The sequence below is a fragment of the Hydra viridissima genome, unplaced genomic scaffold (genome assembly GCF_058129835.1).
Source record: "Hydra viridissima isolate aposymbiotic clone 2 unplaced genomic scaffold, HvirCarnegie_v1 scaffold_14, whole genome shotgun sequence".
NCBI lineage: Eukaryota > Metazoa > Cnidaria > Hydrozoa > Anthoathecata > Hydridae > Hydra > Hydra viridissima.
This window is the reverse complement of record NW_028324313.1, coordinates 10,891-38,383: the sequence shown is the minus strand read 5'-3', so window position 1 is coordinate 38,383 and position 27,493 is coordinate 10,891. Positions and strand designations below refer to the sequence as shown.

Below are 27,493 nucleotides of genomic sequence, written 5' to 3'. Positions count from 1 at the left end.
AGTTCAAATGGATCTAAATCAGGTGGCATGTTCTCTTGCACGATTATCTCGAATTTATGTAGAAACTGAAATAAAAGAAATTAGATGAATTAAATGTAATTTTACCATTTAATAATGGAAAAAATCGATGAGAAAAATGACAAATGATACATACAGGAAGATTTTTACGCGTTTCAATTTGCTTGCCCAACGTTCTGGTTGTTGTTCGTGGTCCAGTGGTCGATGATCTTTCCAAAGTGTCAAATAAATGACGAAATGGCAGCTCGTTGAAGTGCAGAAGACACACAAACCAATGCAGCGGTCTATTCAAATGCAATTCAAATCGACGCAAAATCCCATTTTTTACGCCAGTATTTTTTGGCTCACCATCACAGCATACCTCGATTAATACATCGAGAGCAATTTCTTTTTCGACGAAGAATGCATTCAATGTCATCAATTTGTGTTCAGCATCTTCATTTTCGACTTTGGTGTTGCCTATCAATTGAGAATTTCGTTCTTTCAAAACAACTAGATGTAGTTCTTTCACGATCCTAGCATGGAACTTCTCATCGATTTTTTCCATTGAAAAAGCATCATTTTTTCGGCCGTCGATTGAAAATGCTATAAAATTGGATGCATCATACTGCTTAAGAAGCAATTCTTTTTTGCATTTGGCTTTTTCTCGACGCACTTTATTTTTATCCATGATGATAGGATTGCCATGTTCATCTTTTACGTAAATGTTTTGCATAAGAGATGTTGTGAGTGCTGCTGCTATTCTATCAGACACACCAAATCGATCACACATCGCAGCGAAGTTCAAAGCATCGCATCTGGGAGTATACGGTCCTCGTATTACTGGCGAAACATCTTGTGGATTTGAACTTGGCTCATCTGTATCAGTACTTGGTTCATATGCTAAATGGCTCTCTTCAACACTTGTTGATATTATTGTTGACGTTGGTGCTGGCTCTTCGAATTCCGGTATCGTCAATTTCTGACATCTGACTGATCTCGCATGAAATCTTTCAAATGATTTGGAATCAATCTACATGAGCATAATGCTGCCTTCAAGTCACATTGATATTTACCGATGTAAAATAATTCTTTTGTAGATTGCACGAACATTCTAAATGTGGCGATTTTTGGATGTTTAGTTTCGATTTGATACTTCTCAATCAATGTACCCAATTTTCTAACAACACCTTTTTTTTTGTTAGAATTTCAACATTAAGTTGACTCCAAATTTTAATCCATTTGTCTGCTACGTGCGGTACGAATGTTTTATACGAAAACATTTTGTTTTGCGGTTTAGCACATTCGGTCAAGAAAAAAAACATCTTAAAATATCCTAATTCGTTGGCAGATTTAGTCGACTCAAATCACAAGATGCACCAAAAACAGCAACATCGTGCGAAGGCAAATGCTTCAAATGACTTTCGGTCCTCGTTGATGTTGGTGCGGTTTGCGATGTAGACAGCAATTCATTTGGATCCATTGTATACTTTTACTAAAAGAATTCAAAAGTAACTGAAATTAGTATATTTTAAAACATTTGGTTCGAACATATTTTTTCCACCTACAAATTGGTAAACACACAGTGGTAAAAATGCTGACAGTTTTATTTATATTTAAATATCATATTTTGATTTGAAACGAAAAACGAAGGCTAAATAAATGACTCGAAGACGCTTTGTTTACAAAACATAAACAATAAAATACTCTCATATAAAATGTAATAGTAAATACGCATAATGATTATTATTTTTTAAGATTAATTTTATTCTCTTTTCCAAAACTGAAAATTTATGTGTTAACATTCGCAGATTTTTTTAGAATGAATGAGCAACGAAAACAGTATGTAGTTGATGGCGAAATGTCAAACGACATTTCGCCCCTAAGGACTAGTTTGGTTTTTGGCCAAATATGTCGGTAATGATGTTTTACCAATGTTTTTTTTAAAATAAATACGTAACTGACTTGAAAGCAACAACACTTTGTCGCTTTTTTTTTCTCACAAAATTCTTTTTTTTTTAATTTTTTACACATGTTCTTATTTTTTAGGTTGAATCTCCGTTGAAAAAAATAAAAAAAGATCAATTTTACCAAAAAACTTGTAATTTTTCTCGGAAAATAGACAAAAAAAAGTTAAAATATGCATGAAACGCCCTCTGGCGGTGGTCATAGGTAAAAATCAAGATCAGAAATGAATTTCTCGACCCTGAAAACCCCCATATACGCATAAAAAAGATAATATAAAGATAAATAAATAATCGAATTTTGAATCAAAGTGATGTTATGGGAAAAAATCATTTTTTGAAAAATGGGAGACTCGAAAATCGAAATAGACCTATGGTTCCTTCACCAAAGTTGCTTAAAATTGTCCATAGAATCATCCTAGGGGGCGGCTTAAATCGAATTTTTCGGCTCCATACAAATTGGACCGCCCTAACATATATATATATATATATATATATATATATATATATACTTCTAAGAGCGCTATTAGGTCTACATGGTAAAAAAACCGCGTTAAGGGCGACACTGTGTTTTAGCTAAAATATTCATTAAATTTTAATTTTGGCCTATTTACGTCTTTGATTATAGCTTTTATGTAAACTTGATATAAAAAAAAAGTTTTAATAATATTTTCTAAAAACTTCGTGTAGCCCTTAATTTTTCTGATTTTTTTATGTAGACCTTAATAAAAAATATCTTTAAAAGCTATACTAGGACTACACGTATATAAAAGTTCATTTTAATGCGTCCCATGTTTCCGACTGCAAAACAACTTCCTTTATAAAATTAATTAATAAGAATTAATGAAACCGCATTTTTTTGATTTTGTTTGTTTGTTTGTTTGGTTATCAAAAGAATTACTAAATAAAAAAAAAATAGATAAATAAATACACGGAATTGTCTGATTATGTTCATGTTGTCTCTTGGTCGATATTTTTTGCAAAAAAAAAAAAAGTAAAAAAATGTTATACGACTCATTATTTATAAACCTTTATAACTTTTATACACTTTGTTTATACTGTTTGGAATAAATTAATTTTTTTTTTAAAGTTTGAAAACAGTTCTGCAAACAGTAAATGGACGTCAATAAACACGAAGCCGTAAGTAGCTTATTTTTTTCTTAAATTGCTTGAATGTTCATCATACGAGAAAAAAATTGTCTCGAAAGTATTTCTGAAAGTTATATCTTTACTCGATTAAAATTGAATATCTTTATAATATCTTAATCAGCTTTATTTATTTATTTATTTATTTAGGCAACATGTAAAAAGTAAAAAGTAAAAAAAAAATTTTTGATGTTAGGAAAGGATAGCATTTAAGATGATCATTGAAATAAATGATGATGAAAAGAAGAAGAGAAAGAAAAAAATTAAAACAATAAATAGTTAATAGCTTTCAAAATTTGAATACGTGCTCACTTTACCCTAGTTGTGGAATTAAACGGTGGTGTAGATTATGGCTGTTAGTGCTGTAGTCTCTTCGAAACCCCACTGTGACACAATTATGGGCCTGAGGACATATATTTATTACAAAGCACAGATGTTTTTCTTTTTCCCCATCTCATCCCCTACAATTTATTATTAGCATAAAATTTAGTGTAAAAAAAAATTTTTGTGTATATTATTTCGTAAGTGTTGTCTAGTCTTCTTTGTTAGCAGTAATACAGTGAAGGAAGTTTTTGTTTGGAAAATGCGTATATATTTAAAATAACAACAACTTATCCTGAAGTTCGCGTGGCATAGTGGATGGTTCTAATACTGATCAAACCGCGTTTAAGGTTCGAATTAAATCTTAAACGCGGTTTGATCAGTATTAGAACCATAGAAGCCATTTTGTAAACCTGCGTTATACAAAAATGTTTCTTTAGGGTTATTTAAATTTTAAATTCTTTTAACCGCGCTCATCAAACTTTAGTACGTGTTAACATTGTAAAAAGACAAGCATATATAAAACAATCCGGTGTTTTGTTGTGTATGTTTGTCAACTATGCATAGCAATTAAACTTATTTATCTCCGTGAGTCTAGACATCTCCCCAAAAACATTTTTACTATTTCTAATCTTAAAACTTATTTTATTTCTTCCGAGAGGCAGCTACTCCTCAGTCTCAACTAGTATATGCAAATACAAAGGAAATAGAATTTCTGATATTATGAAATGATGTTTAAGAAAATCATAGGATAATGACGATAAGAGGTAAAAGAGAAAGAAAACAGTTTACTGCAATAATTAAAAAATGTTTAAACACAATTTGGGATGTTTTTAAAAATGAGCAAATAGCTTATGTTGCAGTCAGTTTTAGTTTTCTTTTAAATGTTGTTTAAATTCTGGCATGTTTGAAAAAATGTAAAAATTATCACCAACATGCAAAATTTTACTTTTAAATAGATAAAGTTCGCTTCTAATCTTAAATTTAAATTTAATAAAGAAATATTTTCACTCAAAGCACGATTTCCTAATTAGAAAATTATTTTACGGATAGATGTGTAAAGTTAAAAAAGTTGCACTAAGTTTTATAACTTAGGTCAATTAATGAATTATTATGATATTACATTTGAATTTTACTTTGTGTCACAAGTCATGAAAGATTACCAAGTAATGAAAAAAGGAGCCACTATCAAAAGATTAATAGAAAAAGTTTAAAGCGACCATGTAAAAAAACAATAGCATGTCAGCTTTCTTTTTTGAATCTTGATCAAAAATTTTTATTTTGTCATTTTGAAAAAAATTTAAGCCAATTTGCAAAACACTTTGTTTGTATAAGCCTACATAAATTTGAAATCGTTTGACTTAGAAATTAAAAATTAGAAGAACAAGTTTTTATTTGAGGAAAAAGGTACGTGGCACGAAAAAAAAAACTTGAATATGAAAATTAAGTTTTTTATGAGCCCGACTTTTAATATCTAACGAATTTTAAAATCCGCCACCAGATTTGTAGGCTTTTTGTAACAACTTTTATGCTTCAAAAACATCTTTCCCTATTACAAGAAAACGACCTCTCCGTTCAAATATTTAAAAAATTTCGGTTGCCGTGAAATAAAAAACAAAGTACTTTGAGAACTTTTATAATAAATTCAACAGCATTACAAGGAAAGAAATTAGCACGATGCGATAATCTTTGACGCGCTTTTGTTTGTTAGCAGTTCAAGTTAATACACATATTTTCCAATTCTGATTATTTGCTGCTGTAGCATTAATTAAAGCATCTGTTAGACAAAGGCAAAGTGTTAAAGCAAATCTAGGTGACTAAACTCAAATACAAGCAAGTAATTCATTTTTAGGATCCCTAATAGAATCAAAAATCGCAAGAAAGAAAAAATAACTATGATTATAAAATGTTAATATCTTTTAAACGTTCTTTCTTTTTATTTAAACTTTTCATTCGTTCATTTGTAAGTTTGGTTCGAGCTGTTTTATATGGAATTTCCTTCAAAAACTCTTCCAAAAACTCAAGCAACTCTTGTTTACCTAAAAAAAAAAAATAAGTTAGAGATCTTCTTTGCTAGCACATCCAAATGAAAAAACAGTTAGTGTTCTAAATCTTTTTTTTTTCATGATGTAGTTTGAAATATTGCCTTTTTATATCTCTTATTTGTTTGTTTTATATTTTTTATTAGTTAAGCAGAAATTAAGATTATCAATAATTATTTATAAATGTATATCTATAATTTATATAGAACTATGGTTTTAAAATATTTATTTGTTATTTTTTATGCTCATGATTATGTTTCAGATTGTAAAACATAATCAAAAGCATAGTTCTTAGCGTAAAAGATTTCATATTTTTTAAAAATGGAGATTACTTGGCATTTTGTTGTCATCAATGCAACTTTGAAATTTGTCCAGCAGTATTTTTTCATCTCTTTGCACCCAAACATGAACTCTCTTTCTAAAAAATAAAATGAAAAAAATGATAATAATAATTAGAGCATATTTGTGCAAAATAAAAAAGAAATATTTTTCAAAAAAAAGATACACACACATATATATATGTATTTATACTCTACACCACTATCATGTTTACATAATACTTGTGTAGAGTATATATATAACTATTAGGAGAAGTTTAGTCATGTTAAATCTGGTTTATTTGTTATGACTTTTTTAAAATGTTTAATATATTTTAATTTTTTCATTTATTCTGTATGTTTTAATTTTGTTTTTTTTATTTTAGCAAATAAAAATGTGATGAATAACACTGGAGCGCCATGTGTCTTGAGGTATTTCTCTTTTATTTCAGTCATTTGTTTTTTTGTTTTGTTTTGTTTGTTTAATCTTTAAAAAGCTTTAAAATATTTGTTTTTTTTCTAAGCCAATAATTGTTGGCTGCCAAATTTTATGGAAACATTATTTATTATAAATATGATTCTCTAGTTTACAGATAATTTTATTTATATCTCAGAAACATTGAAACAGTTAACCATTTCAAAAAAACTAATTAAAAATTATATTTGTTACTAAATAATTAGATACCTGCCAAATCTTTTTGTGGTTCTTCCACTTTTTGTCTCTTTTTGTTTCTTTTCACAATTTCTAAGAGAACAAATGATACAAGTTACAAAAAACCATACTTTTCAACAATACTAAAATCTGACAGTCAAATTAAGAACAGTGTTTAAAATTTTGAATGTAGATCATTCAGTTACACTGAAGTTATTTTTGACCTTTTACATGATTTCAAAAGGTAGCTAAAATTTAAATAAGAATGCGAAACTTTTGAAACAAAGTACTTTTATTTATTAAATGCTGAATTAAATGAAAAAGTTTTAGCCAAAATATAAGATAAAATTTATGGGATATTATGGAAACTAAAGTAAAAACAGTAAATTTAGAAACATTAGAACAGCTCTTAAATGTTTAAATTTCTGCATAAGTTTGGACTTTTTGTGCAAATTTATGCAAAAAGACTTTTTCTTATATTATTAGGAAAACATAAAATACTTTACCACAAATTTAACAAAAACTGTAACTTCCTTTTTGACTTTCAGCTGATGAATCTGCATAAGCTTTATCTATGTCATTTTTAGGTTCAACATCAGTTTTGTTAGATACAAGATTAATAGTTTGAGGGAAACTTGAGCTCTCATTAAGTGTCTTGGAACAACTTCCATCTTTTTAAGAAAATAAAATCAAAAAGATATAAGTTAAAAATTTTTTTTTTTTCTAGTTTTTTCTAAGAGCTGAGCTTAAGTGCTCTTTTTCCTACATGAAACATCTGATAAATTCTCAAATTATAATAAAAAGTTAAACCTACTTGAGTCAAAATTAAGAAGATGTCTTCCAACTTTAGTTATCTCCATCAAGGCAAGTGGTACTTGGTAGGTGTTTTCATTTATTTCTTTTGAATGGCCCATATGCTTAAAAAATACTGCTCTATCCTTTTCAGGTAAATCAAGGGCAGAAAATAATGTACTCACTCTATGTCGATTTGTAGTGGCTTTCAAGTTTTCTGGTTTTTTTAGATTTAATTTTTGAATGACACTATGAACAGCATTCCAACCAGATGTATGTCCTTCAGAATTTCTTGTACATGCAAATAAAAACTTATTTCCTTCTGGTATATTTACCTCTCTTCTTATATCGCTATTAGCTATAATTTTTAATGCTGGAAGGGTATCTGGAGGAATAAGAACAGGAACTAGATGATTGTTTCCTTTTCCAGACATAAAAGTTATTTTTAAAGTTTCAACTAGCTTTTGATCAATCTCATCTAGATCAAGCAAGCGTTGTTTGTCTATCCATGTGTTTTCAATAGCTTGTTGGTATTCATCAAGATGAAGCCTGGCTGGTTCACCACCTTATATGTAAAATGCAAATATAAAATTTAAAGTTTGTTTTATATAACTACTTTTATAAAAAAAAAAAAAAAAAAAAAATTTTAATTTTTTCTACTTGGATTATCCTTTTATTTGTTTTTCTAATATATATCACATTTTGTATATATAAACACTAAATATAATATTAAGACATTTGAATAAGGACAATAATGATAATAATAGAAGTAATAATGATGATAATAATAATAGTAATGATAATAATAATAATAATAATAATAAAAATAATAGTAGTAATAATAATAATAATAATGATAATAATAATAATAATAATAATAACAAAAATAATAATAATAGTAATACTAATAATAATAATAATAATAATAATAATAATAATAATAATAATAATAATAATAATAATAATAATAATAATAATAATAATAATAATAATAATAATAATAATAATAATAATGATAATGATAATAATAATAATAATAGTAATAATAGTAATAATAAAGATAATAATAATAGTAGTAATAATAAATAGTAATATTAAAAATAATATTATTAAATAAAATATATAAAGTTATAATGATATTATTGAATAAAATAAATTAAAAGATAAATAATAATAATAATTATTATTATTACTATTACTGTTATTATTATTATAAAAGAAAAAAAAAAAAGAAGATATTTATTGACACTTAGCCTTTATATTTTTACCATATATTTATAATAATGATCTACCATTTCATATGTTTATTCTACTAGGTTTGTTTAGTTTACCAATATAATTAATTATTTGTATTATTTAAATCTGTTAATATTCTATACGAAGAACAATTTTACTTTAATCAAAGAAAAATCTCAAATACTGTTTTATGAGGATTCTTGTTTTATTTTTTTTTTATTTTTTATTTTTTTAGCAGAAACTATTGATTTATTAATCATGTGTTATAATTCTTGACCTTGTTATATCACTTAAAAAGTAGGCATAGATTTTAAAAAAAGATCTTGTATACAATTAACATAAAAAATGAAGTAAACAGACTTTAAAGCCACAAAGTTTGTGAGAACAACAAGCTTTTATGTCAATCTCATAAATATTAGTTGAAAACCTTTATGTTTTACAAAATATCTTTTATAGTAATAAACCACAAGGTTATCTTGCTAAATTAACACTATTTAAAATTACATTAACATCAGTTACAAGCTCTAATTTTTTTTTTCTTAAGCTTAGATAAAATTGTATTTGTAATTATAAAAAACTAAGATTATGCAAGTTATATGGAAGTAGTTCATCCTGAAATGATATGATGTTAATAGCTGATATTATTTTAGAATTTGTTAAATAGTATAAAAAACAATAGTTGTAATTCCATACCTCTTCTAGCATTTAGCAATGTAAGTCTTGCACATGCGCAATCCCGAAGCTCAACAAAACATTCAGAGTCAAACCATTGGTAGGAATCTTTTGCTAAATCTGCCATTTTTGTAATTACAAAATTGCAAAAAGCAATCACATCTTCTTCAACTGGAAGTTCAGATGGTTTACGGGATTTTACGTTTTTGTTTTTATTTAGTTGGTAAGTGGCATCTCCAAAGATAAAGTCCTCCCACATTTCTAAAACACTAACAAACTTGTCAGTTTCACTAGCATCATTGTCATTTGCTTCTGATAAATATAATGCTTTAAGAACTTTTGCAGCACGTTTTATTAAATAAAATAAATTTTGTTTTAAACCAGCTTTGATGCCTGAATCTGCCTTTTTTGTAAAAATATCTATTGCTTCTCTTAAGGCAAAGAAGTTAGAGCGCAAAAACATACTACTAGAATCTTTACTTTGTGTTGGTAAGTTTTTGAAGTGTAAAAATAGGTTGTAAAGATGTGCCAATTGTCTCATGGCGTTTCTGACAGAGCTTCTTGCTTCCATAACTTTATCAAGTTTCCTCTTTTCTTTATCATAAAAGACTGAACCAATTTTAAGAATTGTTATGTCTTTTAGGCAAATCTGACCAATTTTATCTGTTCGAAAATGTGATAAAATGTTTTTTTTAAATTCATCACTTAATCTTGCTTCTTCAGGTAATCTTAGAAGCCCCACTGGAACAGGAAGAACTTTTTGACATGAGTGTTTTTGACACGACTTCACATGATTGTGCCAGAATCGTTTTGAAACAAACACAAGGCATTGACTGCAATAACTAACTTCTTTATATTTTTGAGCCTCTCGTTCTCTTTCATATTTTGGTTCCGCTTTTCCAGCTTCAGCTACATTGACTTCCAAAATCCCTTTTCTTTTAAACATTCCAAAAGCTTCATCTCTTTCTTTCTTTGATTTAATTGATGATGCAACTTCAACTTCTGGATGACTTTTGTGCATAAGCTTTATGTGTCTTGTTAAATATGATGTAAACTTTTTACAAAAAATGCAAAATCGATGTGGCTTCTTTTTTCTTACATTCTAAAGTTTAGAATTTTAAATTTCAATTTCTGAAAATTTTGGGATTTAACTTTATTCAGATTGATTTATAAATTGTGTAAAAAAAATGTATTTTTCAAAGGTACCTTAACTTTTTTAGGCATTTCTTCATCAGGCAATGTTGGTTGGCTGTTTTGACCTACCTAGAATATTTAACAATAGTATGAAGTAAGAGATGTTTTCTTTTTTAATAGTTTTTCTTGATTTTATTTCATATAATGCTAAGAAAGATTTATTATGTTTAGTATAAAATCAGTGTTTTTCTTAGTTTTTAAAATGTTAAGTATTTAAAATATTTTTTATTAAAAAGTCAGCTTAATTTTTACCTGAGATTTGTCTGTCACATCATCTATCATAAAAGTGCTTGAAGCTATTTTGGCATTTTTAATATCAGATATCTGCAAAGAAATGTGATTAAGATATTTGCTACATTAATCAAAAATAAATCAAACAGCAATAAACTTAACTTGATTTTGATCACTTTAAACATGGAAAAGTTATTCATAATCAAATAACATTTAAAAAATTAAATTAAATAACACATTTTGTGTATTTCAAAAAACATTTTGTGTATTTAAAATTGTTTTCAGCTTAACAAATAAAATAATAAATTTACCTCTAAAACTAAGTTGTAGTTAAGAGCTTCAAAATCAATGTCATCCTAAAAAATCATTAGCATTTTGTTTAAATTAAATCATATCATAAATGCGAAGTGGTAGTAAATTAAAGTTAAAACTTCACATACCTCACTGGAATCTGATCTTGATGTGCTTTCATTTTCTAGAGTATCAATTCTTTCTTCATCACAGGACTTTAAATTAAATTTTTAAAAATCTATATCATTTGTTGCACATAAAATATTTCCATTAAAGTTTGAAATGCTGAATATTTTTGCTCTCAAATGATCAATTAGTTTTAATCAATCTTCAAATATTAAAAAGCATGAATTTGTTTACAAAAGCAGTATACCTGTGGAGTTTGGGGTAAAGACTCTTTTTCACTTTGATGTTCTTGGGTGATTGATGAAAAAATCTATTATAAATAAAATAAAAAGATGTTTCTTTTTTCTTTTTCTTTTTTTTTTTTTGATAATTGATAAAGTCACTAGCCAAAACCAATGATGAAAAAAGTATAATAACAATTGAAAAAGAAATAGAATTAACATAATCAAAGTAGAAATCAAATATCTTTTGAATTTTCATTATGAGTTTGATTTGGCTTATAAATACTAGGTTTTAAAAAAATATTACTCCCTATATTTAAAATATCCTTACTTTATTAAGAATATTTTTAGGGTTAGAGTACATCAGATGAACCTTTAAGATTAAATACAAGAAGTAATATAATTAAAATAATGAATCTGTTATAAGTATGTTGCAAAACATGTGAAGGAAGTTTTTTTTTTTTGCCAAAAAAAGTTTGCTTTTAAATAATAATATCATGTATGTTTGTTATATATTCATTTAGTCTTTTTTTAGAAATATTTACTTGAATATTGTCTTTTTCATCACAATCTGTAGCTGCCAATTTTGTGACTTTATTAAACTGTACATCACTTCTGACTTCTTTGTCTTTATCTAACTGTGCACTTTTCTCAACTGGTCCTATGCCATTTTTCGGTCTTTGTAATTTTTCAATCTAAATGTTTGTTGTTTTTTTTTCAATAAAAAAAAAATGATCAATTTTCTCATATAAAATAAACACTTTTTGATTATACTTTTTTAGTAACAAGAGTGAATATAACATGAATATAAAAAAATTTCAAAAATATCTTGTTTTTTTAAATTGACTTTGAGATAACAAGAAAATAATGCTTCAAAATCAAAAATTAACTTTAGAACTAAAAAAATCAGTAAATTGTTCTCAAAAATAAATCTTTCTCACTTAAGTTATTATTCATCCTTGTGAAGAAAAAAAAAAGTGTAATTTATGATAGCCCTAAAAACAGAACGGCTCTAACAATGTGAAAATGATTTTAGAGGTAGGGTGCAGCAAACTTTGTTTATTACAAAACAATTTATTTGGGTATTATTAAATAGTTGTGCACACAGTTATTATCTTATAAAGTGTGGATAAAATTTTTAAAAGGTTTTTTTACCTTTGATATTCTTTTTTGCTCTGTCTTCATTTGAAATTCCTGAGTTAAAAAAAGGTTTTTTAGTAACATTTTAAGTAAATCACCAGGGAATGCAAATAATTGGCAAAATATAAAAATAAGTAGTTAAAACTTGAGAAGAAAATAAAAAAAACCTCAGCATGCCACTTTAGATTATCAACTCCATAAAAGTAGAGAATTTCATCACCAACACAAATGTCTTTCAAAGCAAATAAACATAAATGAGGAACATCACAATGCAAAATCTTTTTCATGTATGCATTTGCAAAGTATTTTGAGTCATTAACATAGCGTCCTAAGTATTCATTGTATGGAGTTGCATCAATGCTAAATAAAAATTTTTGTTTTAAAAGAATATCAATATAAATAAAGAAAACATTATAAAATTTAGATGAATTTTAGAATAAAATTTAGTTTAGTACCAGTATTCAATATTTTTGTGTAAAAAGTCATAAACATAACTGCCAGCATTTGTTTCTTCGTATAACTTTTCTTTATTTTCCAGTGTGCTTTTTGCAACGAAATCCCCCCTATATTCTACTATGAATTCTCCTTTTTTTAAGCTTTTGCATGCAAACACTCCAAAACCTATACAAGTAAAACCATATTTGATATCTGTTATGTAATATTTCATTCTGATATTATTTTTTTTACATTAGAAAGTTTGTAGAAATATATTTTCTGACAAGTTTTCTGACCTTTTGTTTGGTTAATAAATTCTCTTTTTAAATAACTTGGATCTTCCTTTAATGAAATGTAGTGCTTTGCTTCCTTAATTGGAGAAAGACGTTTTCTCTAAAATTATAATTTTTAATCACTGAGTTTCTCCTAAAAAATTGGCTTGCTATTTACAATATAAAAACATAGGACAGTCAAAATGTTGTTTTTTTTTCCCTCTGGATTTATATGAATAAAATTCTGCAGCAAAAGTAAATTTTAATATAAAGTTTATTATAATTATTATAATATATATTTTAATTATTATAAATATTATAATGATAATTACTAAAGTCTAAGTTATATAAATGCTCTTTGTTGTTATCATTGTTGAGTTAGTAACCTAATGGGTTTGTTACCTGACTTTTATTTACTATCTTCTCTTCATGATATGGCTGAATGCTACTTGATACCTATAATTGTATTTTTGAAATAGTTAGGAAGAAAGTTGTGTGCTATTGAAGGGTTATTTTCAGAACTACTTCTTTAAAAGTGAATTACTTAAAAGTCTGTAGAAGTTGCAAGTTTTCTTGTTTGCATGTTCTATTTAAAAAAAAACAAACCTGCAATGTTGATGTATTTATGTCACATGCTTGAATTGGTGCACCCTAATTTAATATAAGTATTTATAATGAACTGTGTTAAATAACATTTGGAATATTGTACTACTCTTGTTACTCTCACATTGCATGAAATAAATTTTCAGAAGTTTTATTTTTAGCCTAGTATAAAGGTGGGCGTGGTAGTCAATTTTTAATGAATAGGTATGTGAGGATGCATATTAAAAAAACAACTTTTGAATTAAATAAATTACAAGTTTGCAATAAAAATGTTTGTTATTGCTGTAGCTAAAACATGAAAGGTCACCTACCATGACAGATGTTATTATACTTGCCACTGTTTCTCTCCACTAAAAAAATGTTGTTAATGAGCTTGTTATATATATCTTTAGTATATTTTTATATCTAAATTTCAAAGTGAAAGTGAAATTAAAGCTTTTCTTTTTTTATTACCTTAGATATGGTTGGTCTAGCCGTTGGATTGTCTTGCCATGTAGTCTCGATCAGGTTAGTAACTATAACCACATTAATTGTATTTTCCGTATATAAACCGGTAATGTGGCTTATGTTTGGTCGTTTTCCAGATTTGATTGCATCAAGCAAAAGTATATCTTTAAACAATGGTATAACACCATGCCATGCTGTGGAAAAACTGCTAAAAAGCTCGAATGCAGTTATTGCAAGAGCGTACATATCGGATTTTTTGTTTGGAGATTCCACCTCACAATTACACAGTTCAGGACTTGTGTAGGCAAGGGTCATTCCTTGATTGTTGGGCTTCGTCTTATTACATGTAACTGTTGCTTTTATATCAACAAAGTCATCAAAGTCGCTGACTTTTAAAGTTACATTGTACTGATGCCCTGTCACTAAAATGTTTGAAAGCTTGATATCTCTATGAACTATATTGTGTTCGTGCAAACATTCAATTGACATTTGTAAAAGAAAATCTAATCTTTGTTGAAATAAAAAAATTTTCTCTTCATTTAGGAGATCAATGAGCTGAGACAGATTATTGACTTCCATTTGTTCAATATTAGTGGCGCATAATTCAAAAAACAAAGCGGTTGGCCTTACAGAATAACCTAGAAAGTTTACAACATTTTTATGTTGTAGTTTTTTTAATTTTGTTGCAATTAGCATTGTTTTTCTTTGAGAAAATTGGGTTTTAATCAACTTCACGGCCGTTTGTTTGTTTCCTAAGCTATACTTGAAGACTGAAGCTGATGTTCCTTCACCTATTTTGGAAACCAAGTTTATAGGCATATCAAATACTTCATAGTTTTTTATGCAGTCCGTTTCAGCAACATCTTTTACAAGCTGTAATATAAATCAGTAATAATAACGTTTAAAGTTTAATTATGCTAAATTTATAAATTAGTGACGTAACAACTTATGATGAGATAGTAGTGAATGCTGCGCTGAATTTTTGAAAATATTAGTGATCCAAAACCTTTATTATCTTAGATTTTCTTGTCAGGTATTACCAGATTTATTATTACTCAGTTGATTATTAATCAGTTAAGTAATGTTAAAAATTTGATAAGTAATGAAATTTAATAATATCTGATTATCCAAGAAATTTTATCTATATAATAATACTATATTAAAAAGTAAATTTGCTTACCGTAGAACTCATTTTCAATAGTCCTCAGAACTTCGGAAAACAGTTAAAAATATTTCTAAATATAAAGTTTTAAGTTAATGTTGCTTTTGATGTGGCATGTATAATTTTAAAGTAGAAAAAACATTAATTTCTCTACTTCTTAATGTAAAACCATGTTAAGCAGATGTTTAGTTGTTTATTATACTTTATTTTAATTTTGTTCACTGTACTAATAAACCAAGAGAGCGTGTTTATGACAGTAATGATAAATAAAATTTTTTGTTAGTTTTATTTATTTTTGTAAGTAATCCAGTCAACTACGTTAAATTACAGGTGAATAAAAAATTTTACATCTCTTTAAAAAATTTTCCAAAGTTTGAAACTTATAAGAAATTCAAATTATATGCCATGAAATTCGGTTTCCAAATTTGCACATTACAGTAGCTAATGTAGAAATTAGGCAAAATTTATAATGAGATCCATAAACATTTTTTAAAAACTCAACAAGTGTTTTTTTTAACGCTCAAGCTTCAATGTTTAACTGAAATCCACGTCTATTTTTTATTATAAACACTTGTTTTTGAAAACATTTCCAATTATTTGAAAGATGATAGTAAATATAGAATAAACATAACTTAAAAATGGGTTTCATTTATAACCAGGTAATCTCAACTTGGGTTACCTTTATTACTGTTCTAAGATTCTTGATATTAGGTTACAGTAATTTTGAAATACTCTATAAAAAATCAAGAAACAATTCGCGAGGTTAGAATTATTTTGTTCCATTTCCCGTTTTAAAAGTTGGGAGAAAATGAGTTGTTAATTTTAGTTAGCAATAATAACTTTTAAAACACGCTTTATTTTACACATTTTTTTCTAAATAATTTGCTTAAACAAATTATTTAAAGCATAAGTTGTTGTTGTTTTTTTTTAAATTACAGCTAAAACTTTAACCATTTTTTACTTTAAAAAAAAATCAAAAACTTTCTCCCAACGTTTAAACATGGAGATAGAGCAAAATTATTATAACCTCGCGAATTTTCTAACACAAAACTTTTATAAATAAGAAATACCTTTCTATCTCTTACTCTTCACACTCTTCTTCGGTCACATATGCCTTTTGATATCTCCTAAAGGCTATTTAAACGTTTTCAAGGAGTCAATTTCACGTTTTTAAAATGAGAATTAAAGTAAATCGGAAACATTTTGAAAAGAATGAAGTCAAATTCCAGTGATGGATAGAAACCAACTTCTAAGGTTACCGACTTATTAAGCAGATGAATTATTAAATTAACGACTTTTAAACTTCATAACAACTTTTTAACAGTAAAAGGTTACTCGAAAGGTATTAGAGTCTTTGTTTGCTTTTCTTTTGTTAACCCGTTCTTAATTTATTTACTTCTACTTAATTGTTCTTAAATCCAATTTCCACTTTCACTCTTAATTAGGTTAAAAATCTGATTTCACTTCCTCAAACTGTTATGCAAAATATCATTAGTTAAATTTAAGTTTTCTGGTTCGGAAACTAAGTGTTACTAACAACTGCCTCATTTTTAATATCGCAAATATTATTCCTTTGTGAGCTTTTTTAAAAGTGTTGTTAATCTTCAATAGTATCTTTGAGAAGTCATTCGATATCTCAATTTAAAATTCTTTCTTGAACTTTACTAGTTAGTTTACTGTTACGAGAATCAACAGTTTAGAAAATCTGGAAGCAAGTACTAAAAGATGATAATTTACCCACAACATTTTCACTACTCAAAAATATATAATACTGCTTTCATTTCTTATAGATGACTTTAAGTCTGCGAAGTTCTTTACCTTTTAGTAAAATTGCGGAACAGCCATAAATTAACTCTTCTTGTCATTCATAATTATGAGGCAGACTTTTACTTCAGTTTCTGAAATAAAAGCGTTTTATATTTTTAAATTACGAATAATTGCATCTTTTTTAGTTCGTTGTAAATTATCTAGTCACAATTATGAAAGAACAAATAGAAAAACGCACACAATATTTCAATTGTTTAACAGTTGGTTTATTTATAATCGTAACACTTTGCAACTTGTAATCTAATCGTTGGTTACAGGAGTGTAACAATTTATCTCGCTGCGCATGTTTACGAGTGAACGCCGACTACTAAAACTCATAAATTATTGTCAAAAAACTATTCTTCTTTAAACCCTTATATATTCGTCGAATTGATTGGTCTTCGTTAATTCTACCGAAAATCGAAATAGGTTTTTTTCCATAATTTGTAACAAGTTATTAGGTTTCATCAATAGTAACTCGTTCTTTCGAGAAATGTTTCTTATTAATCACAAGAATTACAGATGACGAATGAAATTTTTTAGCGTTTCTCTCCTTGTAAAAAAACTGCTGCTAAAGTTGAACTCGGCACTGATATTGGGTCACACTTTGAAACTATATTTTTAAACAAATGCAAATAAAAATCAAATAGCACGAGAAGTTTGGAAACCCATGGAAAATACTGAAGGTTATATTCACTGTTTTAAGTTTGGCAAATTAGCAAATTCGAGTTCACGTTGAGCACACGAACACTGAGAACAAACTATTTTTGCAAAGATTTTTAGTTCATTACAAAAGCTGTAAAAAGTTTCATTTTAGTAATTAAATTTATCTTTAATTTAATTTTTTAATATGAACTAGAAATATAAAAGTTCTTGGAATCTTTTCCATTTTATATTTTTAGTTTTAAAAAAAGATTGAAGGTATTGATATTCTATAGAAGGTATTGATATTCTACTGTAGGAGCGCGACACGAAAAGACATAGCTGCTTGTACAGTAGCAAATAAAATCCTGGAATTGATAGTTAGCTTTTTCTATACATAAATAAAAAAAATCCGAAAGAGGAAATTAGCTTCCCGTAAAAATAAAAATTTAATAAATCTGGAAATCTGTATGTGCGGAAGCCGCTGTAATCAATTCTGATGGAATATTAATAAAAATTTAGCATAGTTAAATGTATAAAAGCATTCACTTAAACTATTACGGCTACAAACAAAACAAAACTTAAGTTTTTTGTTGTGAAAAGTAAAACTTAAATATAAAAAACTCATTTATCATAAAAATGTGACCTATGGAAAATACTGAAGGTTACATTCACTGTTTTAAGTTTGGCAAATTAGCAAATTCAAATTCACGTTGAGTACACGAACACTGAGAACAAACTATTTTTGCAAAAATTTTTAGTTCATTATAAAAGCTGTAAAAAGTTTCATTTTAGTAATTAAATTTATTTGTAATTTAATTTTTTAATATAAATTAGGAATATAAAAGTTCTTGGGATGTTTTCCATTTTATATTTTTAGTTTTAAAAAAGTTATGTTTACTCGACTTAGATGTTTTTTTTATGACAGCGCTAAAAAAGTTGACACAAGCGCCTTATTAGTATTATTGTACCTATTTTTGTTTAAGTTGTTCCTATTGTTAGTATTACTGTTTCTAAAATTTATTAATATTAATTTGTTATTATTATTATTTTTATTATTATTATTATTATTATTATTATTATTATTATTATTATTATTATTATTATTATTATTATTATTATTATTATTATTATTATTATTAATATTATTATTATTATTATTATTATTATTATTATTATTATTATTATTATTATTATTATTATTATTATTATTATTATTATTATTATTATTGTTATTATTATTATTATTATTATTACTATTATTATTATTATTATTATTATTATTATTATTATTATTATTATTATTAATATTATTATTATTATTGTTATTACATTTATTATCAGCGTTATAACATAGCATAATACTCATGACAAAACACACTACTCATAACAAAACAACATTAATTTGTTAATGACGTTTTAGTGATTTAATTTGCCTAAGAGTTTTGTTAAGTGTATTGTAAACTCTGGAAAACTTAAATTTTTTAGCTATAAGAAATATGGAAGCATTAAATTAAATTTTTTTCCTTCTTTTTTTGAAGCTTAGCATGATTTTGAGTCCATTTTAGGGAGTATATTACAGATACCGTTATTTTTTTCTCTTAATGTCTTTTCGAAAGATAATAGAATATATTGAAGTTAGCATTCATGGGCGCCGGCAGGCAAGGGCAAGAGGGGGCAGTTGCCCCCTCCTGGAAAAACAAAATAACAAACTTAATATTCATAAAATTTCTTTTAACTGTTAACTTTAACTCATTTATAGTTTACTCATTTTAATGTAAACTACTACCGTTTAAAATCAAATATTACTATCAAATGCAATGACTTCCACGATGGCGGAAGCTTTTTTATAAAGGCATATTTTATGTTTTAAAAAAAAGATATTTGAATGAAAGTTTAAAAAAATATATGATAGAAAAAGATCATAGAAAAATAAAAATGGAATAAATAGAAAAAACAATAGATAAAGGAGAAGTATAGAAAACAAAAAAAAGAGAGGAAATAATAATAATAATAAAAAGAAATCGAATTACAATAACAAAGTTCTTACACAAACAAATAAACTTCGAACTAACGAAGAAAGATGTCAATGTGTCAGTTTCATTTACTTTTTTATGCTGTTGTTTTTTTGTTTGTTGGCAAAATGTTTCTTGTTTGTATTGTATTTCTATTTATTTATTTTTTCCAATTTATTGTGCTATATTCATTTTAATAATACTATTACCTTGTGTTTTTTGCTTGCTAAATGTTGATTATTATAATTATATATATTTAATTTGATTAACTTGCATTAACCTGCGTATTTTAATTTTTGTTTTGTTTTTTGGAATATGTCTAATTTGTATGTAATAAATCATTTAATGTTTTTTAACTAGTCATTATATTAATATAAAATTTAGCATTATTAGGTATAATTTAGCATTATTAGCAATCTGAGCGTTTGTCTGGCCTTTGCATGATGAGCGTGCATTGTGAAAAAATACGCTCCAGAAAATCTGAATTTATGGAACAAATTGTAAATAAGTTTGGAAGTGAACGCAGACGACTACAATTTCTATTTACTGAATAACAATGATTTAATTCTTGTGTTTTTATTTTTATATTTTCTTTAATTTTTTGTTGTCACTGGTCTTATAAAATGACTTGACAAATTGATACATTTATGTAGTTTTTGAAATATCACTGTTAAATTTTGTTTTGCCCCCCCCCCCCCTTGTAAAAAATCCTGCCGGCGCCCATGTTAGCATTCATAAGTAACATATTCCAGGTAGCTGTTTCCCAATTCTTTTTACCTTGAACTTGACATTGTAACTATGGATTTTAATTAAACTTCTCTATTACGGAGATGTTTAATAACTACGTGATTTTCCATATATTCATAATTATTATTTTTCGTGTGAACTCTATATTTCGCGTGAACTCTATTTTCGTGTGAACTCTATGTTTCGCCATTCAGCTTATCATTTACACTCTCATTTTTTTGATTGTCTTAAAACACGGGGGCAGGTAGGGAGAGAATGAAAGCATTAATTAAATAATAATACTCATAGAAGTTGGAGCGCGACACGAAAAAGCATAGTTGCTTATACAGAAGCAAATAAAATCCTGGAATTGATAGTTAGCTTTTTCTATACATAAGTAAAAACTTCTGTAAGAGGAAATTAGCTTCCCGTAAAAATAAAAATTTAATAAACCTGGAAATCTGTATGTGCGGAAGCCGCTGTAATCAATTCTGATGGAATATTGATAAAAATTTAGCATAGCTAAATGTATAAAAGTATTCATTTAAACTATTACGGCTACAAACAAAACAAAACTTAGTTTTTTTTTATTGTGAAAAGTAAAACTTAAATATAAAAAACTCATCATAAAAATGCTACGTTTTTGGGTTTGTTTATTTGAAAGCGCAATTTATCTAAATCTATTTAAGAACTCATGAGAGAGAGAGAGAGAGAGAGAGAGAGAGAGTTAAAGTTGTTATGTTCAACTGAACGCCTTGTTTTCACATTTGATATTACATTTTTATCCACAGCAAAATTTCAAGCTTGACATTCTGCTTTACTTTTTAAATTTTTCTTGATAAAAATTAAATGATAGCTTTATTGTTTTTTCTTTATTAGAATAGATTTTTTTTATAATGCAGCTGCTACTACATTATAATTCAAATCTATTCAAAATGTATTCAACTAAAAAACTGAAATACTATCCCTTATGAAATAGTTTCTGAAATTAGGTTTTCCATGTTTCACTAAATTGTCTAAAACTCTTTCTTTCTCTAGAATATTTTTTACCGAGGTATAATTATATCTAGTAACATTTATGTATTGAATACTAATTGCAACAGTTGCGCCTTAAGTATTGCAAATTTCTGAAACAGGTTTGATAACATCTTCATGATTAAGTTTAAAATTATTTTTTCGCATTAAAGAATATTTTAGTGTAATTCTCGACACTTGTTTTTGAAAATTATAAATTGTCCTTTCTTATTGGAAATTATAGATTTTTTAACTTGATTTATAAGAAAAGTTTTCGTTTGAAATTTGCCGTGATTTTGTTTCGTTATAGACTTTCTACATTTGGAGTCTAAAAACACTTTCCTTGATTTGTACCAATTTAAATTAAATAATATTTACAAACGGATATTATTTATAAAAAAAGACGCCATTTATAACTTGACATTCTCTATATAGTTCACCGAAATCACACTATTTTTTGTATATAATAATAAATTAACGAAATTGCCTTTTCTTTGTCATCTGTAATTGCATTACTGAAATTCAGTATCATCTGTAATTGCATCATTGTACATCAGTGCCCAGATTACTACTAAAGAAATAAACTATACTCTTCTAAAAAAATACAGATTAATAATGAAAGTTAGAACATAAATATCTTATCGGAACAAATGATTACAAAAGTGTTTCAATAAAACTTCAAAAGATAATTTCATTCTTATGAAGTTTTTTTTTTTGAAATCTCATTATGATTAAGTTTCCTTCCTTTACAATAACAACGATGATTTTTAGAACACCATTAAAAAATAGAACAGTTAAATAAATCCCATCATCATTATAAATATAATTAATAGTAAAAAATTTCTAATACTGAGTATGAATACATTTCGGATCCACCATTTATCTAATGAGATTAGCCTTAGCTCTGATTCAGTTTTCCACATAAAACCTAGCATATAAAAATGTCTTTGTTTTCGATGAGTTTTTCATGTAGTTTTGTTTCGTTTGTTAATATGCGTGATTCTTTAAATTTAGATTGATTTTATCATTTCTTATTTAAAGTCAGCTAAGAAATTATTTCGAATATCGCTGTAGGATATTACAAACTCATTTCGTGTAGCCCTTATCTGCAACTTGAAACGCTCAAAATATATATGCAATTTAAGGACGAGTCGCTTTAAAATTTTATTTATATTGTGTGACGTTAATCTCCAATTTCAATTGCTCAAAAGTGTATATGCTTTTGAAGACAACACCGTGTAAAAATTTACAAAATTCGTGTAGACCTTATATTTTTAAGTACTCGAAAGTATATATATGCAGTTTAAGGCGACAAGCTGTAAAATATTGTTAGTTCCGTGTAGATCTAATCTCCAATTTTAAACATTTTTTTTATTGTATTATATTCGGATTGTATATCTTTATTTCATTAGTAATTATAATGTATAATATATGGTATATTTACTTACATCTAATTTAATCCATAAAATATGCTTGTTTATATATATAGTATATTTATTATATATTTCTATATTAGATTTTTCATTGAGTTTTCCTTATATTTATTTATCATTTGTTATATTTGTATTTATTATACTTTATTTATTATACATTATTTAGGGTGGCCATCTGCGAGTATTGTGAGGTGGGGCTTTTTATAATTTACTTATGGGTATATTTCAGGGAATTGGGATGGGGTTTTGGTATTTCGCATAGGTTAGGAGGTTCGGGTTAAAAATGTGTGGGGATATGGGGAAGCCTCTTGGTTCTGTGTAGCACTCTGACTTATTCTTGTTAACACGCCTACTTTTCTTTACGTGCAAACTTTTGTTTTAACTCTAATAATAACAGTCCTTTTTCTTTAATATACCGTAATCGTTATTGAAATCTCTACACTTGAAAATTATATAAATACTTATTCTTCTAAACTCCTTTTATAAAATCAAACCTCCGGTCTACTTATATTCCGAAGAACCTAAAACTTTGTACCAACTCTTCTCTTCGTAATTCTTGAAGTTGAGTCTTGTATCCCCTCCTTACGTATCTCTTAACTAACTCCTGACTGACTACTGACTGACTCTCATTTACCGACTAAACCCAACTAATTCTTCTCTGATTCCTACTCCAACTCATTCTTCTGTTTTGTATCTCCCTTTTTATATTGGTTCCAATGCTTCGGGCGTTGGCGTCTTTTCATTTTTTATTCGTTATTGTGTAAATTATTAATTAATGGCTTTAGGTGGTTTTATTTTTATTAACGACATCTTGTTTTACTTAGAATTAGCTACCTCACAGTATTTAGCCAGGACAGTCTTGTATTTTTACAAAATGTCCCGTGTCCTTTATTTGACCACATTTGTCCCGTATTTTTAAATTAATTAGTACAAATTTCACTTTTGAATTTTTAATGAAAATTTTAACTTTTTTTTTAAAATCAATTTGCAAATAATGATGTCGTCAAACATTTCTATTTGAAAAACTAAATTTGTCATTTTATTAAATCAAAATATTGTTTTATAAATTAAACTTCTTTTGTCTTACTAAAATAATGTTTTCATCAAATAAATTAGTCAAGGAACAGTTTTGATGTTGTATCAAAGTAGCAAATGTAAAAATCGACTTGATATTAGACAATTGATTCATTGACAACAATTAATTACAAGTCTAAATTAAAATGCTTACATTTTCATAATCTAATTAAGGAAAATGTTTCCTTCCTTAATAATGTTATTTCAAAAGAAAAATATATAAAGTAAAAGTAAATTTATTTTTAAAACTTAATTTATTTGAAAAAATATCTCACAGTTATTATTGAATTTCTCAGCCATTAAATTAAATTTTAAATTAGACAAAAAAAATTTTTTTTGCAGCACAATAACGTTGTACTTGAGATTGCATTCTCAATTTTTTTTACTTAAACGCACTTTTGTCATTCATTAAGAAATAAATTTTATCTGAAAATGTTGAGGAACTTTTAAAAAATAACTACAAAATTTAAAATATTTTGAAAAACAAATTAAAAACTTCTTTTTGCTTCAATATATTTACAATAAAATTTTTTTAGCTAATGTCCCGTATTTTTAGCAAAACTCCCGTATTTTTTGCCAATTTTCCCGTTTTTTTGAAAAAAATCGAAGGCCACCCTAACTTTATATATTGTTTATTGTATTTTATTTATACTTTATCTTTTATTTCTTTCGAATAATTACTTGAAAATATATAAGTTGTTCAATTGATTTCGTGTAGACCTAATCTGCAATATTAGATACTCGAAAGTATATATGCAGTTTAAGGCGACACGCTGTAAAATGTATAAAATTCGTGTAGACCTTATCTCCATTTTTAAGTACTCGAAAGTATATATGCAGTTTAAGGCGACAAGCTGTAAATTATTTGTTAGTTCCGTGTAGACCTAATCTTCAATTTTAAACTTTTTTTTTTTAAATTGTTTTATGTTCGTAATATACATTTTTATTTGATTTGTGTCTATAATATATAGCATATAGTATAATTATTTGCATCTAATTTAATTCACAAAATAATTTGTTTTTATATGGCATATTTATTATATATTTCTATATTATATTATTTTTCTTTGAGTTTTCATCATATTTTTTTATCATTTACTATATTTATCATTTGTTATATGTATTCATTATACTTTATTTATTATACTTTATTTATTGTTTATTGTATTTTATTTATACTTTTTCTTTTATTTCTTTCAAATAATTACTTGAAAGTATGTAAGTTGTTCAAATGATTTCGTGTAGACCTAATCTGCAATATTAGATACTCGAAAGTATATATGCAGTTTAAGGCGACACGCTGTAAAATATTGTTAGTTCCGTGTAGACCTTATCTCCAATTTTGAACATTTTTTTTTCATTGTTTTATATTCGTAATATATATATTTATTTGATTTGTATTGACGATATACATCATGTATTCATTATGATTTGCATACATATATCGTATTTTATAAATTTATACTTCTTACCATTTTGCATATTGTGCATTTATTGTTACATAGTATATTCAATATATTTATTCTATATTTATTATTTATTCCTATTGTAATTTATCTATTATTCATCATGTTTTATTTATATATATTACTTTTCATTCATCAAAAATTTCGACTATCTAATCGAATGTATATTAGTAGCCTAATCTCAAATTTGAAGTATTCGAAATTATATGCAGTTTAAGGCGACATCATTGCAAAATAATATCGATATCGCAGCTTTATATTCTTATTGAAGTACAATAGAACAAATATGTAACATTGGATGAAGTTATTGCATTATTTTGTTGAGAAATAACAGGTTGGTGTTAAGTTAAACACAGTTTTTAAGTATACAAGGAAGTGTCCATTGCAAGCATCATTTCTTGTTAAGCGCGGTAAAAATGTAAAGAAACTATGATGATGTGGATAGATTTATATAGAAACCTTGATAGTTTTTGAATTGGTATAACTAATATTGTTTACATTGATATAGCATAATATTGTTTAAAAAAACTAATTTAAAAAAGATTTTCATTACTTAAAAATCTACGCATTACTTTTAAATTATGAAATGACGTAACTTTGATTCCGTGCCAAATTGAATTTTTTTTGGCGTAAGAAAATGTATATCTTGTTTATTTCGATACACACTCGTTTTCAAGACAAAACAAAATATTTTTTAAATAAGTATTCTAAAAGTCTTTATTAAACAGTTTTTACTTTTTTGATATAGACTTAAATAACATAAATAATTGTTATAAATATTCGTGTAGGCCTAATCTTCACTTTTAAGGATTTGTACGATATACATGCTTAATAATAAAACGCTGGTTTTTAGCGAAATTTTAAATAAAAAACAAAAATATTAAATGGAAACTCTATAAATGATCAAAGAAAACCACGCAGATTGTGAAAAAAGTATCAGCTAAAAAAAATTAGTCAGAAAAATTATGCTTGAATTAAGGTCTACACGAAATATGTCGCCCTTAGTTATATGTAGACCTAATATAGCAAACTTTCACATTTCGTGTAGACGTAAACTGCTCTTATATATATATATATATATATATATATATATATATATATATATATATATATATATATATATATATATATATATATATATATTAGGGTGTTTCTTATTTGGGGTTAAAAATTTTTTTTTTTACACATTTATTTTCTCGCCAAAATGAACCACTGAAATGGTTCATTTTGGCGAGAAAATAAATGTGTAAAAATTTCAAGGGGAAAAAAACATTTTTACTGGGCGCTACCAGTCATTGAAATTTAAGGCATATTTCACTATGCGCTCTTAGTCATTAACATAGGAAAAAATCATAAAACTGATGGAGACTGGTGATAATGATTCATTTACTTGGTACACATTTATTTACTTATTACATGCATTAAAAACATCCATTTTGTGTCATTGCATTTCTACTTATTAAAAGACATCAATAAACCTGCTTTTTAATTTGATAGTGGGTTTATTTAAGACAATAGTTACTGTACTAAGATTAATCGCTCATGAGAATTGTCTTTTTTCTGTCAGGATATTTCTGTCTATATTTTTGAACTACCAACAACAGGAACTGCTTTTGCTCTTCGTTATTTGTATGTAGTCTATTATATTCGTCCATTAGTGCTACGCCATGTTCTGCAATATCGTTGACAACCTTCATGCTTTGAACAGTGGACTTAACAGTCTTGAACTCATCATTATGTTCCCATTCGCTCACACTGTTTTGAAGAAAGTGTGATGGAAGTCCTGTGATGCTGAAAAATCTTCGTGTATTAAACGTGACAAAGTCCTCCAGTTTCTTTTCTTGGATAACTGAGCAGTCCACAGTAGCCCGTTTCATATGTATCTGATCTGAAACATTATTCAATGCTTGGACCATCTTGACCTTCGTCTCAGAGCGAACCTCATCATCAAAAAAAGCTAAAGCAACAAGTTCCTCTGATAGGTACCAGAGATGCCCTTGTAACTTCTTAACAGCAATTTTCGAGATCTCAGGATGATGGGTCTTGTAGGCATCCA

The 27,493-nt window shown here is 26.6% G+C and overlaps 2 protein-coding genes and 1 long non-coding RNA gene across 4 annotated transcripts; 1 reads left to right on the top strand and 2 right to left on the bottom strand.

The window, feature by feature from the left end:
- Nucleotides 1-2,563: 2,563 nt before the first annotated feature.
- On the top strand, nt 2,564-3,740 carry LOC149878635 (uncharacterized). Its single transcript, XR_016446867.1, has 3 exons — nt 2,564-2,955; nt 3,052-3,101; nt 3,304-3,740. It is a non-coding gene; the product is annotated as an uncharacterized LOC149878635 (long non-coding RNA).
- Nucleotides 3,741-6,171: 2,431 nt separating this feature from the next.
- LOC149878634 (uncharacterized) lies at nt 6,172-13,978 on the bottom strand. Its single transcript, XM_090071544.1, has 17 exons — nt 13,964-13,978; nt 13,656-13,700; nt 13,452-13,505; nt 13,074-13,170; nt 12,798-12,963; nt 12,510-12,702; nt 12,358-12,396; nt 11,748-11,897; nt 11,229-11,291; nt 11,005-11,070; nt 10,876-10,920; nt 10,586-10,657; nt 10,346-10,402; nt 9,161-10,241; nt 7,254-7,796; nt 6,946-7,110; nt 6,172-6,532 (listed from the first exon to the last, which is right to left on the bottom strand). The coding sequence occupies exons 1-16, from the start codon at nt 13,964-13,966 to the stop codon at nt 6,953-6,955; spliced, it is 2,832 nt and encodes a 943-aa protein (XP_089927670.1). The 5' UTR covers nt 13,967-13,978; the 3' UTR covers nt 6,172-6,532; nt 6,946-6,952.
- A 24-nt stretch (nt 13,979-14,002) lies between these two features.
- Nucleotides 14,003-16,583, bottom strand: LOC149878633 (uncharacterized). 2 transcript variants are annotated; one of them, XM_090071546.1, is made up of 3 exons: nt 16,332-16,583; nt 15,280-15,334; nt 14,003-14,972 (listed from the first exon to the last, which is right to left on the bottom strand). In XM_090071546.1, the coding sequence occupies exons 2-3, from the start codon at nt 15,289-15,291 to the stop codon at nt 14,082-14,084; spliced, it is 903 nt and encodes a 300-aa protein (XP_089927672.1). In that variant the 5' UTR covers nt 15,292-15,334; nt 16,332-16,583; the 3' UTR covers nt 14,003-14,081. The 2 variants fall into 2 exon arrangements, with proteins under 2 accessions (XP_089927672.1, XP_089927671.1); XM_090071545.1 differs by lacking the exon at nt 16,332-16,583 and having other exon boundaries at nt 15,280-16,067.
- Between the last annotated feature and the right edge of the window lie 10,910 nt (nt 16,584-27,493).

Bases quoted from the DNA above. Each gene is read 5' to 3' on its own strand.
- LOC149878634 (XM_090071544.1), bottom strand. The intron at 12,964-13,073 runs GTCAGAAAACTT...TTACTTGTATAG, and splicing joins ATTTATTAACCAAACAAAAG to GTTTTGGAGTGTTTGCATGC. The intron at 10,921-11,004 runs GTATGTGAAGTT...ATGATTTTTTAG, and splicing joins CAAGATCAGATTCCAGTGAG to GATGACATTGATTTTGAAGC.